The sequence below is a fragment of the Giraffa tippelskirchi genome, chromosome 8 (assembly GCF_054371585.1).
Source record: "Giraffa tippelskirchi isolate mGirTip1 chromosome 8, T2T-mGirTip1v1.2.pri, whole genome shotgun sequence".
NCBI classification, from domain to species: domain Eukaryota; kingdom Metazoa; phylum Chordata; class Mammalia; order Artiodactyla; family Giraffidae; genus Giraffa; species Giraffa tippelskirchi.
In genome coordinates this window covers 145,458,899-145,473,135 of record NC_137282.1, presented here as the reverse complement: position 1 = coordinate 145,473,135, position 14,237 = coordinate 145,458,899, and the positions used below count along the sequence as shown (strand labels likewise).

The window sequence follows — 14,237 nt, the reverse complement described above, 5'->3', positions numbered from 1 at the left end:
TAAAATAAAATTTAGAGGTTTTTAATTTTAATCATGCCACTGTTTCTCTTTTTTCATATATAATAATGATTTGATTTTACAATTCTTAATGTTGTATTGTGCTTAATTATCCTTAAAATAATTGTCACCCCCATTCCAGCCAATAATATAATAAAAAATCAACTTTATTGAAGGATAACTTATACACAATAAAATGCACCTGTATTAATTATATGTCAATGAGTTTTATAGACCAGTATGTGTAGTTTCCACCTTAATCAAGACACAGAATATTTCCATCAACTTAGATTCCCCTGTGCCTCTGTAGGCAATTCCCTGGGCTATATATCAACTTGGAGAGAACATCTTGACAATTTTAAGCCTTGATTAGGGTGGTGGTAAATGCAAATGTACATTTGTCAAAACTCATCTAGCTGTACATTTAAATTCTGTTTAGTTTACTGTATAAAAGGGATTTCAATGAAATCAAAAATAAAGATCAAAAATAAAAATTACCTCAGCTACTACCTCTTATTATTGACATGATTCATAATCATCAGAATCATTTGGCTTGTACATCTTTTTATCAGTAGGCTCTGTGTTTGAGGTGCTGCACTGGTTCATTAGTCTTAATATCTCAAAACCAACCAGTTGATGCTGGCCTCTGTGATGTGGCAGGATGGGGAGAAAGGTCACAGCCAGACAATGAGAGTCAGCAAAGCACCTGTGTCAGAGATTATTAAACTTTTGTAAGTACGGTCCTTTTTCTCTTCTTCTTGGATTCAAAGTTAGACTCCTGCTAGGCCCTTCTTGTCAGTGTATATGACCAAATGACTGAATACTAGTTTGTAGAAGGTGGGCAGAAGTGGTGTGTACCCCTTCAGAACTGCCAGTCACAGTTCTCCATCTTTTTTCTCTTTAGAGTCCATGGGTCAGAGACTATCCCCAGGGCATTCTTGGAGCCATGACCGGAAGAGAGACAAGCCACAGAGTGGAAGGAGCTACATTTGCATCACCACTGGAGAACAATCACCCCCAAGGGATTTGGAGAGAAATCTTCTCTAATATCCACTTTTAAGTCCCAGTTGTATCTTCTTTTATTCTCCTAGCACTTAGTGTGATTGAGGGGAAATTCTAGATTTCCCATAATATCTTGGTCATGAAAGTGAAACGAAAGTCACTCTGTCATGTCTGATTCTCTGCGACCCCATGGAGTGTAGCCAGCCAGGCTCCTCTGTCCATTGGAGTTTTCCAGGCAAGAATACTGGAATGGGTAGCCATTCCCTTCTCCAGGGGATCTTCCCAACCCAGGGATCAAACCTGGATCTCCTGCATTGCAGGCAGATTCTTTACTGAAAAGGTCTTTACGTATCTGCAAGGCAAAACAGATCAGGACCAGGAGAGCAGGCTGAGAGCTGTAAGACTCCACAGGGTAAGGGAGACCTTCTAGAAGTGCAGAGTGGTGGTGCAAATGTGAGCATTGCCATCAGGATGGGTCTTTAGGGCATGCCAGCATCCACCAGAGACCAGAAGGACTATTTAGAGAAATTGATAAAAAACTTTAGGTTACTTACTGCTGTCACAAAGGGTTGGGCTTAGAATGATGGGTAAATCAGGAATTAACATCTCCATTTTACTAATGAAGAAATTAAGTTTTATAGAGAGTAGAATGTTTTTGTACTTGTTATAGTACTTAGTTCATAGTAGATACACAGTAAATATTTGTTGAGGGAATTCCCTAGTGATCCAGTGGTTAGGATTTGATGCTTTCACTACCTTGGGCCTGGGTTAGATCCCTGGCCAGGGAACTAAGATCCAGCAAGCCAATAAATAAATAAGTAAATAAATAGATAAATATTTGTTGAATGAGGGAATGATTCTCTAGTCTAAGACCTTTAATGGTTATGCCGTCTACCAAGAATTGAGAACTAGCCTGCTGCTGCTGCTAAGTCGCTTCAGTTGTGTCCAACTCTGTGCGACTCCATAGATGGCAGCCCACCAGGCTCCCCTGTCCCTGGGATTCTCCAGGCAAGAACACTGGAGTGGGTTGCCAGTTCCTTCTCCGATGCATGAAAGTGAAAAGTGAAAGTGAAGTCGCTCAGGTGTGTCCGACTCTTCGAGACCCCATGGACTGCAGCCTACCAGGCTCCTCTGTCCATGGGATTTCCCAGGCAAGAGTACTGGAGTGGGGTGCCATTGCCTTCTCCAGAGAACTTGCCTAGTTGGTGGTATATAGAGGGGTAGGGAACTGGGAAGGAGGACACCTTGTAGTTGGGTACAGAATGTTCGTATGTGCTCTCTGGTGTCCCCTTGGCTCTACCACTCCCCATTGCCTTAGGACTCATTCCATTTACACATTAATGTCATCAGTCTCCCATGGGCTTAGTTGTGTGGAATCCCTTCCTATACTTCTGGAGTTGTCCCCACCCCTATCAGTTTGCCCTCTCCCATCTCCTTTCCATTGCCTTCCCCGCCTCTCCCTCCCATCCTCCCATATCTATCTACATATGTCTTCTGTATTTTGTTGAGTTTTTTTTTTTTAATGTTATAAGTCTTTAGGCAGCTGTGCATAATATGATGAACCTGGATCCCTAAGCAAAGAACGGAGTTGTGACAGATACACCTTCTACAAGTCTATGTTACACATAATAAGATATATAAATATTGTAAGGGCCCCTGTGGCTCAGATGGTAAAGAATCTGCCTGAAGTGCAGGAAATCCAGCTTCGATCCCTGGGTCAGGAAGATCCCCTGGAGAAGGGAATGGCAACCCACTCCAGTATTATTGCCTGGAGAATTCCAATGGACAGAGGAGCCTGGTGGTTTCTGGGGTTGCAAATAGTTGGACATGATTAAGCGACTAACACATCACATCAAATATTAGTGTACCGTGTGGTTATTAGGCAAACACAAGAAGCAGTGCTTAAAAATTATAGTTAATGTAACCCTTATAAACATGTCAGATTTTATAGTTATTCTGTGTTTACTAGCTGCTATTAACTACCTGGGCATCTTGTATGAGTTATTTTATTGTATTTTCTTATCTGCTGCAGGAGGGGTTGGAAGGCATTGTCTTTAAGGAGCTTTAAAGGTCCATATCCAAGGCTCTGAGACTGTATGATTACTATTTGGACAGATAAAAGCTAAAGCAAGGGAAGCAGGAAGTGATACAGTTGCAGGGTGCAAGTTGCCTGATGCTAACTGGGCAGAGTTCTCCCAGAAACATCTGGGACCACTGGTACCCATTTCTCTGGAAATCTTGAGACCAGATAATTGGATGAAGCTTTACATCCCCATCCTATTCCTTTCTGGTCACTGTCCAAAATGTCACCTTCTGGTTATGATCCTCCCCACAGTCTGCTGGGTATCCTCTCGACTGGGACCCCAGAATCAAGGGATGACACCCCTCATACACACATCATAGTATATACACAGTGCCTGTGGGTCCATGAGTTGTGGGAAAGAAATTCTGTCTGCATCCCTTCCTGCAGGGCTCAGGCCTTCTCCGATGAAGGCTGCTTTTTGAGGAGGTCTACTGGAATTCCTGCTGGATTTGGGAGCTAATCCCCTCCCCATGCTCTGCCTTGGCAAATAGAGATTTTCCCTCCCTCCTCATTTCTGTTTTGCCACCTATCAGACCTTGCTTTTAACCAGGACTTTTGCCCTTTTTATAGAGAAAACCAAAGCCATGGGTAGGAACTCCACCAACATGCAGTTAGATTTATGTATTGTTATGTCTTGCTGAAATATGGGAGATGAGATGATGAAGTTTTGGCCTTAACTGGGTTTTGTTTATTTTAGTAGCTGGAAGACAGAGAAACATAAGATTAATAAGCTTTCTACTAGCCATCACCTTTGTAATTCATCCAATAATCCAAACTATATGTTCAGTTCAGTCACTCAGTCGTGCCCGACTCTGCGATCCCATGGACTGCAGCAGGCTAGGCTTCCCTGTATATCACCAACTCCTGGAGTTTACTTAAACTCATGTCCATTGAGTTGGTGATGCCATCCAACCATCTCATCCTCTGTCATCCCCTTCTCTTCCCGCCTTCAATCTTTCCCAGCATCGGGGTCTTTACAATTGAAATGAGTCAGCTCTTTGCATCAGGTGGCCAAAGTATTGAAGTTTCAGCTTCAACATCAGTCCTTCCAATGAACACCCAGGACTGATCTCCTTTAGGATGGACTGGTTGGATCTCCTTGCAGTCCAAGGGACTCTCAAGAGTCTTCTCCAACACCACAGTTCAAAAGCATCAATTCGTTGGCGCTCAGCTTTCTTTATAGTCCAACTCTCACATCCATACATGACTACTGGAAAAACCATAGCCTTGACTAGACGGACCTTTGTCAGCAAAGTAATATCTCTGCTTTTTAATATGCTAAGTTACAAACCTTCAAATCAGTTGAAACTTAAATGTGTCATATCTGATAACAAGTGTAAGAACACATTTAAAGTTTTGTAAATTAGGGTTTGATAGAAAATTCTAAATAAATTTGAAATAAAAGTAAATATAGTTCATTTTTTCCTAGTAAAATTTTTTTTTAAACGGGCTACCTTTTTTCTAGTGACTTTTGAGTAGGTAGGCTGCAGCCCATGGGGTGGCTAAGAGTTGGACACGACTGAGTGACTTCACTTTCACTTTTCACTTTCATGCACTGGAGGAGGAAATGGCAACCTACTCCAGTATTCTTGCCTGGAGAATCCCAGGGACGGAGGAGCCTGGTGGGCTGCTGTCTGTGGGGTCACACAGAGTCGGACACGACTGACGCAACTTAGCAGCAGTAGCAGTAGGAGTAGGGAATGTGATGGTTATTAAAGGCCCCCAGTTTCCACCTTCTCAATGGTCAGCCTGCCATCAGCCAGAGGCCTCCCTCTGCTGGACAACTCTGGGAATACACCACAAGATCCTCATTCCATAATTTCTTCTCTCCTTGTTTTAGGTAAATTCATCCCTTTGGGGGTCCTCTTGAAGATGCTCTTGAAGTCCTGCACTCTGACATTTTAATATCACCTTTGTTTCACTTGAATTCTAGAAGTGTCAGCTTGTCTCTAGGAAGGCCCCCTTTAGCTGCAAATCTGAGGTCTACCTTTTAAAAATCTTCTCTGTGGAAGGAACAGGTTCGAGATGCTCTGGCTACGGTTGAGAAGGCCTCTGATTTATTGGTGAAGATATATTGACAGAATGAGAGACGATTTGGCTCATGAAAGGGGGCTTCCAAGATGGAGAGAAACTGACTGGAAACTCAAGATGGAGACAGAAAGAAGCAACACGTAATGAATACCTGCTGAGGAATTTTAATCTAACCTGTACCATGTAAAAGGGTTAGGAAGCTTGGTGGCTCAGATGGTAAAGTGTCTGTCTACAATGCAGGAGAGACCTGGGTTCGATCCCTGGGTTGGGAAGATCCCCTGCAGAAGGAAATGGCAACCCACTCCAGTACCCTTGCCTGGAAAATCCGATGGATGGAGGAGCTTGTTAGGCTACAGTCCATGGGGTCATAAAGAGTCGGACACGACTGAGCGACTTCACTCACACCATGTAAAGATGAACTCCTGCAAGCAGTGATAGTCTCTTCCCCTAAGCTGGGTTCCCTCTTTTAAAACTGAGAGTTTAGCAGCAGTTGTAGAGAAAATACTGAACTTCACAACTGGGAGAATGGACTGCCTTCACAATTGCAGGCAAGTTCTGTCCTCAGCCATGTGCACCATGAGGCAAGCCCACAAAGAGCTTAACTTACACACAATAAATAAGCAAAGGGAAGCACAAAAGAGGTGAAATAATGATTCATTTTTATGGATGATAAAAAGTCAGGACCAGGTCTCCTCTATCCTTTACCCTTTCTTTATATTCTCCACCTCATTCACCCCCTTGGTGAACTCACCAAGTCTCATGACGTTAAATGCCATCTGTATACCAATGATTCCAAAATGTATGGCTCCATCTTAATTCAGCTCCATCTTCCCCTAAACTACTCTGTCAAAGCTGCTACTGACATCCATACCACTAACCCAAGAAACTATTCTCAGGCATCTAATCACTTCAGTCTATCATCAACATTTGAACCCAGTTGATTACTCCCTCATCCACTTGGGAAATCTCTTAGACTGCAAATTTCACAACAAAACTGACTTAGCCTCCCAGCTCCATCATAGCACACTTGCTTCTCTCCGATAGATGACCATTTTAGGAAAACTCATCTCTTTCTTCTAGTTTATTCTTTCAGCCACATTGAGTTTGAGAGCTCAACATCTAAGAAAGCATTGAACAAATTAAAAGAGAAAAACCACATGATAATACATGAAGAAAGTCTAGCTGCCATTTAATTTTAAAAAAAGTGAAAAGAATTGAAGGGAACCATTTAAATATAATGGAGATACAAAAAATAACATGCTAAAGGACAAAACTTAATACCATGTTAATTAAAACCAAGAACTAAAAAGGGATGGCTGCCAAAAATATTATTCAACTTTACTGTGGAAATTCTTAGCAAATGCAATACAAAAATCCTTAAATGCTTGGTATTCACATTAAAAAAATTTGCACCCTTATATGTGAAAGTTTTTACAACTAATTGAGTTTCGTTAAGTTTAAGTGAGCAAACCGGGCTCAACATATGGTATTGTGTTGTTTTTTTCCCCTTGTATGTGAAAAAATTAATAATTAAACTGAATTCCAGAATTAAAACTTCAAAAGCTTAAAGAGCCAATTCTATAAAAGTATCCCCCCAAATCAATATTTAACGTGGTGTAGCGCACCAGGGTTGAAACTCCTGCGCGTGGAGAAATACTATCTAGTTAGGCAGAGTGGAAGTTTCAAATATCCAATCTGGGCAGTTCTGTCTCCAGGAACACAGAAACCCAGGAAGAGCTTTTGGGCTTTAGCTCTAAAATTCCAGGGCAGCCAAGTTCCTTTCTCCTGACCCTGGCGGAAAACTAGCTGACAACCTGCAAAAGGTCCCGGGGTAAGTCGGCCGAGCCCGGCCTCGATGGCGCTGCCAGAGGCTTGCGATGCCTACCTGGTGAACTTGAAGACACCAATCTGAGCGCCGGATAAATCGCTAAGCTGGCTGAAATATCTCAGAGCCACCCAATTTTGGAAAAAGCCAGCTTAGCGGTAACGATATGGCCCAAGAACCTATGTCCCGGCTTTGATCTCAGATACCAGAGAAATATTTAATAGACAAAGGAGCATCTAGTACACGGACCCAGCCCTGAACCGTGCGTACAGGTAGGTACCGCTGAGGACTATTTGGGAATATGGCACTTCAGGATAGGCCCCCAAAGTTCCCCCGCTTATTTTGGACCTAAGTAGAAATGTAAGCTTCAGGTTAAAACAGGACTAGGGATCAGGCCAAAAACACCAGCTTCTAACCCCACAGCGTGAGTTTAACTTAGCCTAAAAAGGATTCTGATGTAGAGCTAAGAGTGGCTTGCACACACTGTATTTGCATGAGGGCAAAAAAAAAAAAAGTTGTGTGGTAATAAAGCTCTTTTCCTGAGATAAGTTGGTGGCTCTTAAAAGAGCCGTTGGTTTATTGGAAGCAGCTTCCAACCGGAACTCTTACTTCTTCTTGGGTGCTGCCTTCTTGGGTTTGGCAGCGGTCTTTGGCTTGGTTATCTTTACTTTAGCCCCTTTGGGTTTCACAGCCTTGGCTTTGGCAGGGCTCTTGGCTACTTTCTTAGGCTTCACAGCCTTGGGCTTCTTAGGACTCTTGGAGGACTTCTTTGTCACCACAGGCTTTTTAGCCTTTTTTGGAGTCTTGACACCTTTCTTAGCAGCAGCCGCCCCAGTGGCCTTCTTGGGCTTCTTAGAAGCGCTTGTTACCTTGGTTTTCGTTGCCACCTTTGTGGCGCTGGGCTTGGCATCCACGGAGGCTACTTTCTTGTTGAGCTTGAAAGAACCCGAGGCGCCGGTGCCCTTGGTCTGCACCAGGGTGCCTTTGCCCACTAGGCTCTTAAGACCCAGCTTGATGCGGCTGTTGTTTTTTTCCACATCGTAGCCAGCGGCAGCCAGCGCCTTCTTCAGCGCTGCCAGGGATACACCGCTGCGCTCCTTGGAGGAGGAAACCGCTTGCAGAATCAGCTCCGAAACTGAAGGGCCCGCGGGTTTTTTCTTGGCGGTTGCTGCAGCCTTCACAGGCTTCTTCGCTTTCTTGCCAGCTGAAGGCTTCTCAGGGGGAGTGGAAGCAGCTGGAGCCGGCAGCGCGACTTCGGACATGGCGGAAGTAAGGAGAAACTAACTAAACTGCTAGACCCAACGAGGCAGTAAGACGCGGGTGGCTCAGGCGCGCGATATTTATAGGGCGGGGCCGCGCTGTGATTGGTGAGCACTGGCGCCCGCCCCCGGCATCCTAGCGCCCTCTGCCATCCCGGCTGGGTCTCGGAAGGCAGCAGCCCGCCGCTGGGGCCTATGGTCCTGCTTTCCTGCCGCTTGCGCGGAGGCACCCAGACAGCATCCTTCTCCACCCCTCACCCGGACGCCGGTCGCCCAGTGGAGACGGAAATACTCGGCAGGGAAGGGTCCGGGCCATTATCATCAGAGGGTGCGACTTTTTTTTTTTTTTAAAGAAAGCAGTTTTTTGTTTTATTTTTTCCTTTTGAGGGTGGGAGGAATTGCTGCAAATAAGGCAATTGCGTAAGAATCCAAGGAGTTTCACCTGAAACTTCGCCTCTAGGAAGCACTGCCAAGGGATATCCGTTTCTAATCTGCAATCAGTTCAAAAGGTTACATCTTGAATGACTGAAAGGGAGAGCGGAAAGCGAGAGTATATAGGCCTGGTCTGCAGGTTTGGGACAAGTTCTCATTAATGCCACTTCCTTTCCTGGCAACGCTGAGTATGTGTGGTAAAGACCCGAGACGCAGGTGCCCTTGGTCTGAACCAGGGTGCGTTTATGTATTTGGGACAAAGGAGAATTGTAGAAAACAAAAGAATTGGTTAACACGGCAATTGACACTCAAGCTGCACCTGTGGAAAGCTTAGCCCGCAATTTCTGTAATTGCAACTTATTTCCACAGCCCAATGCACGTAACGAATTTTGGATCCCCTTTCATCCCATAACATATCCCAAGCTGCAAACCTAGCACATGAAAGACATCAAGTAAGCTCTGGATGGATTAAACTGTGCCGGGACAGGCATTGCACACAGGCAGGTGTGGATGTGGGAGCAGAGGGAAAAGTTGCTTTAGTATGAAAATGAGAGAACACAACCCCGAGATAATATTTTACGGCACTCTCCCTTTAACTTGTTTGTGGCTGTAAAAGCAGCAACAATGCTCAAACGACTTCACAATGCGAATCAGACTAACTACTGAGAGAATAAAATTCCCCTTTCACAACCCCATTCAGGGTAACAGTCCCTCACAATACTGTCCTGGGCAATTTCCTAGCAGTAGGGAGAATGAAGCAGGGACAAGTCATTCCCGCGCGAGTGCCTGCGGTTTTCAAACAAGTCCGCACTGGTCTCAGTAACCCGAATTTCCCCCTGTAACCCTCAGAAAAACCTAAGAGCTCGTTTCCGCCTTGTGGCCGATAATAAAAGGGTTCCAGACACACAGGGAATGGCAACCCATTCCAGTATTCTTGCCTGGAGAATCCCAGGCACAGAGGACCCTGGCGGGCTACAGCCCGTGGGGTCGCAGAGTCGGACAGGACTGAGCGCTCATTGGTTCGTCTAGACAGGAGAATCGTCCATCTTTACCCTTAACTGTCGTTTTCTTGAGTCTGTATTTACAAAACTCATTACGTAATTTCTAATAACGTGGAAGAGATAAGAACAATTGGAGCTAGGCGTTTTAGTTTAAAGGACAATTATAACAGGTATACAATCTTCCTCCAAGTGGAAGGTTTCATAAATGAGCATTTCTGGAAAAACACAAACAAGCTTTTCTTATAGTAATAAATGTGGCATCTAATCCAAAGTTTTTAAAACGGAAATACTGCACGCAACAATTTCTTGTTTAAAGAATGATTTGTGCGGCCTGTGTCTTAATAGGGTTAACAAGTTTCAAATGAAAGGGAAATGCTCCATGCAAATGAGGGATGCTAGATATGCATTCTTACTGGCTACCAAGTAAAATTGACTCTACCAATCAAAAGGTAGAATCTGGATTACCGCTTTCGTATAATGGTTCATATTTGGCTTTTTTTTTCTTTCTTTTTTTTTAAATTTTTATAAAATCAGTCACTGGCAGTAGTAAATTGCCTTCGTTTTGATTCATAATCTATTCACTGAGTTTAGTCCATCGCCTGCTTCTCATGGGGAAATTCTTCTGGTCCCTTGTGGCTGTCCCGCTGTTGTCTACCCGGCATTGCACCGGGCTAAATGTATTCTAGACTTTAGAAAATACTAGTTTCGGAAAGCTCCAAATGTAAAGTCAGAGCATAAGAAAAAGGTGCCTTATTACAGAAAATACTTCTGGAAACGCTAGTGTGATTTTTTTTTTTTTTTTTTTTTACTGTTTTTGTGGTTACATCTTGTAGGTTTCAAAGAAGTTCCTCGGTTAGTTTAAGCTTTACAGAGGGATCTCTTTTTTTTTGTAAAATGGCTTTAGAAATTTCTAGCCCGATATCGGGTTACTGACCAGGGAATGTACATCCTTCAATTCCCACCCCACTCAGGGGACTAAGAAAACCTAGATTACTACAATATCAACGAAGTGAATGTCTATTTTTCCGAAAAGGTAACGCCCAAAGCATTGCATTTACAGGAAAATCGTATGTGGAAAAAGAACAAAAGTAAAAAAAAAAAAAAAAAAGAAAAGAGCCGAGTAGAAGGAAGCGGCCAATGAAACTGCACCGTTTTGGGAATGTTTAAAGCTAGACTAATCAGAACCTGTAACGTAATAGTCAAACTTTTCTCTCGCCCAATCACTACCCCTTAGGTACTATAAATGCCAGCAAAGAGGCTGGGGCGACTTATTTGGGCTAGTGTTAAGATATATCTGCTTAGCAGTTACTTGTCATGGCCCGTACTAAGCAAACAGCCCGTAAATCCACTGGCGGCAAGGCGCCACGCAAGCAGCTCGCCACTAAGGCGGCTCGTAAGAGTGCGCCGGCCACTGGCGGCGTAAAAAAGCCTCACCGCTACCGTCCCGGCACGGTGGCCCTGCGCGAGATCCGCCGCTACCAAAAGTCCACAGAGCTCCTTATCCGTAAACTGCCTTTTCAACGCCTTGTGCGTGAGATTGCCCAGGACTTCAAGACCGACTTGCGCTTCCAGAGTTCGGCGGTGATGGCACTGCAGGAGGCATGTGAAGCCTATCTGGTGGGTCTTTTCGAGGACACCAATTTGTGCGCTATTCACGCCAAGCGCGTTACCATCATGCCCAAGGACATCCAGCTAGCCCGTCGGATCCGTGGGGAGAGGGCATAAATTCCAGTCTGAGATTTCAACCAAAGGCTCTTTTCAGAGCCACTCAAGTTTTCAAGTAAAATGGCTGTAAGATGAACCAACTACAGTAGTTGAATAGACTGCTTTGGGGATGGAAGAACATGCATCAATAACACTCAGGTCATGGGTGCTTTTTGTTTCAATATTCCCTGCATATGCGAACAAACTGCCCCTTGGTGTTTAGTACTGTTATGTCTTAATGAAGAGCCAGGGTTTCGGAGGCACGCGGAGTGATTGACGTTTGCAGAACGTTTTTATAATGGAGCCTTTTGAGCGTCAGGATAGTATAAGCATTTTTACATTCCTATCTCTGATCTTGACATTTTTACGATTATCAAAAATTATTGATAATGAATTTTCGCCCTTTAAAGTATTTGTTCTACCTAGGATATTTGGAATATGTTTGCTCTAAGCCTGCTTCCTCTTAAGTATTTAAAACAGTGTAGCCCCCCAGCCAAGCAACCAAAGACTTGGTCAAACTGGGCTCAGCCCTCCGGCCCAACCTGATCCGCCCCTCCCTTCTGGCCCTTCAGTTCCTTTGGCGCCATTTCACGGGTCTTGGAGGAGGGATTAAGGGCGGGGATTGATGGCGTCACACTTCCGGCTTGCAAGCTTTCCGTGCCCTCTGTGGGGGGGGGAGGGGCAGAGGGAGTAGCTATATAAGAATCGGTTCTCGGCTTATTCGTCAGTTGCTGTTGGTTTACTTCTTGCGGAGCCATGTCGGGACGCGGCAAAGGCGGCAAAGGCCTGGGGAAAGGCGGCGCTAAGCGCCACCGTAAGGTTCTGCGCGACAACATCCAGGGCATCACTAAGCCTGCTATCCGCCGCCTGGCTCGTCGCGGTGGTGTGAAGCGCATCTCCGGGCTCATCTACGAGGAGACCCGCGGGGTGCTGAAGGTGTTCCTGGAGAACGTGATCCGGGACGCGGTCACCTACACCGAGCACGCCAAGCGGAAGACGGTCACTGCTATGGACGTGGTCTACGCTCTCAAGCGCCAGGGTCGCACCCTCTACGGTTTTGGCGGTTAAGCTTTCTGATTTGCCCTCAGGAGCTTGATTTCAACCTAAAGGCCCTTTTCAGGGCCACCCAACTACTCAGAAAAAAGCTGTAACTATTAGCCGAGAAACAGCTAAGAGCTATAGTTGAAATGAACACTAGCCCTGAACCAGAAAACATTGCGGGGTTTACTCATCTGTATATACGTAGGGAATCATAAGCCCTCATGCACTGGACAGGTAGCGGCGAAGATGTTTAAAAGTGGAAAAGAACTAAACGTTAGGTCGCCAAGCCCCATCCATGAGTGTCAGCCTATCAGAACTGGTGATCTGTGCTTTCCCGCGGCGACCTAAATAGGGGGTGGAAAGTAGGGCAAGAAAAGGCAAAGCCCGGGTTTAGTAAATTTGTATTTTTTACGGATTGTGAAACACATCTGAGTCTGGATTTGTCTCGATTTAAAAAATAATCTGAAATGGTGTGCAAAAGAAGCCGGATTCAAACCGCCAGGAAACCCAGGCATTTAGTTCAGAAGAAGTTATGAAGAAAACGGGCTTCCCTCTATTTCGGTGTCAACACAGCGCTCAGCAGTAAGCCATACTTTTTTGCCTTCCATCACAGAGAAATGGAAATTAGGGTGATTGAAGTATTCTAAAATTTAAATAGACTGTAGTGATGGTTGTACAACTAAGTAAAATTTATTGTTTGTACACTAAAAAAAGTGGATGAAATTTTATGGTATGTAGATTATATCTCAAAAAAGTTTATTATATATATATATAATAAAATCTCCAGGCAGGGTAGCAGGAGATAGTTTGTAGGGTAGGCCTGTTGGTCTATGAAGATGTTCTGTTGCTAAAGTATGGCCTCCTTGGTCTATGCTTGGTCTGCAGTTGTAGCCACAGAAAGTTTTTAAGCAAGAAAATCTCCTACAATTATATGTTCCAGTAGCATATCAGACATTAGAACTCAGCTGAAGGGACGTGAATTCACTTGAGGCTGGCTAGTAGGGAAACAGTATTCCCGTCTAAAAGCTTCTATCACTGGGTTCTTTTCTGTATCATTTTTATAGAGAGCTGGCTGATTTCAGCCTCAGTATGTTAGTTCTAGTGTTTCTCCTAGTTTTTTCAGTGTCTTTCCCACCTGATAACTGTCCTCCAAGACTTGGAAGGGAATGATATAATTACCTAGCCTGCCTTAATTTAAACTGACAATGGGGAGGGTTCAAAGCTGCATTTTGGATGACTAGAGGAGCAAAACTGGGCCTGGTTGGGAGAGTAATGTAATCCTGGTGCCCTTCAGGACATGTGTTGATTTTGTGTAATGTGCCAGATATTGTTTAAGCATTGGGGTACACCAGTAAGCAAATTAGAATTTCCTGTTCTCCATCCATTCAGATATGTAATAAAATATGTGGATACAGATTTCCTACACTGAAGGGAAGTGTGGCTCCTCCATAGACCACCTTCTTTTATGGTTGGCCTATCTTTTTTTAGTTCATAAGCCTTCTAGATTGTATCACACTCATTTTAGTCATACCCACTACCTGGGTAAAAAGGTATGAACCTTTCTCAGACCTAACACTCCTGAAGTCCTTGTTCAGAACAAAGATAATGCTGCTTGATATACCACTCCTGCATCATTCCTAAGAGCCAGAGAAAACCTGTCATGTTGATTGATTCAGGCAGTGACAAGTCAAAGAATTATAGATAGGGAATCAATCATGGCAGCACTCTGGTGGGCCTGAGGGTGGGAGAGGGCCTGTGTCCTTGTGTAGAACATTCATGCCTGCATTCATTGAACTCTGCCACGTGAAGACAGCAGGAAGACAGCAGCCTATGAAGTAGGAAATGGGTCCTCATCACACATC

General features: G+C 44.3%; 3 protein-coding genes across 3 annotated transcripts; 2 read left to right on the top strand and 1 right to left on the bottom strand.

Annotated features, from left to right (window-relative positions):
- Window positions 1–7,408: 7,408 nt before the first annotated feature.
- Window positions 7,409–10,737, bottom strand: H1-1 (H1.1 linker histone, cluster member). The gene has a single exon (XM_081522138.1). It carries the CDS (start codon window positions 8,198–8,200, stop codon window positions 7,544–7,546), a length of 657 nt encoding a protein of 218 aa, XP_081378264.1. The 5' UTR covers window positions 8,201–10,737; the 3' UTR covers window positions 7,409–7,543.
- Window positions 10,738–10,944: 207 nt separating this feature from the next.
- On the top strand, window positions 10,945–11,355 carry LOC145518207 (histone H3.1). The gene has a single exon (XM_081522062.1). It carries the CDS (start codon window positions 10,945–10,947, stop codon window positions 11,353–11,355), a length of 411 nt encoding a protein of 136 aa, XP_081378188.1.
- A 661-nt stretch (window positions 11,356–12,016) lies between these two features.
- LOC145518206 (histone H4) lies at window positions 12,017–13,088 on the top strand. Its single transcript, XM_081522061.1, has one exon. It carries the CDS (start codon window positions 12,091–12,093, stop codon window positions 12,400–12,402), a length of 312 nt encoding a protein of 103 aa, XP_081378187.1. The 5' UTR covers window positions 12,017–12,090; the 3' UTR covers window positions 12,403–13,088.
- The last annotated feature ends 1,149 nt before the right edge of the window (window positions 13,089–14,237 follow it).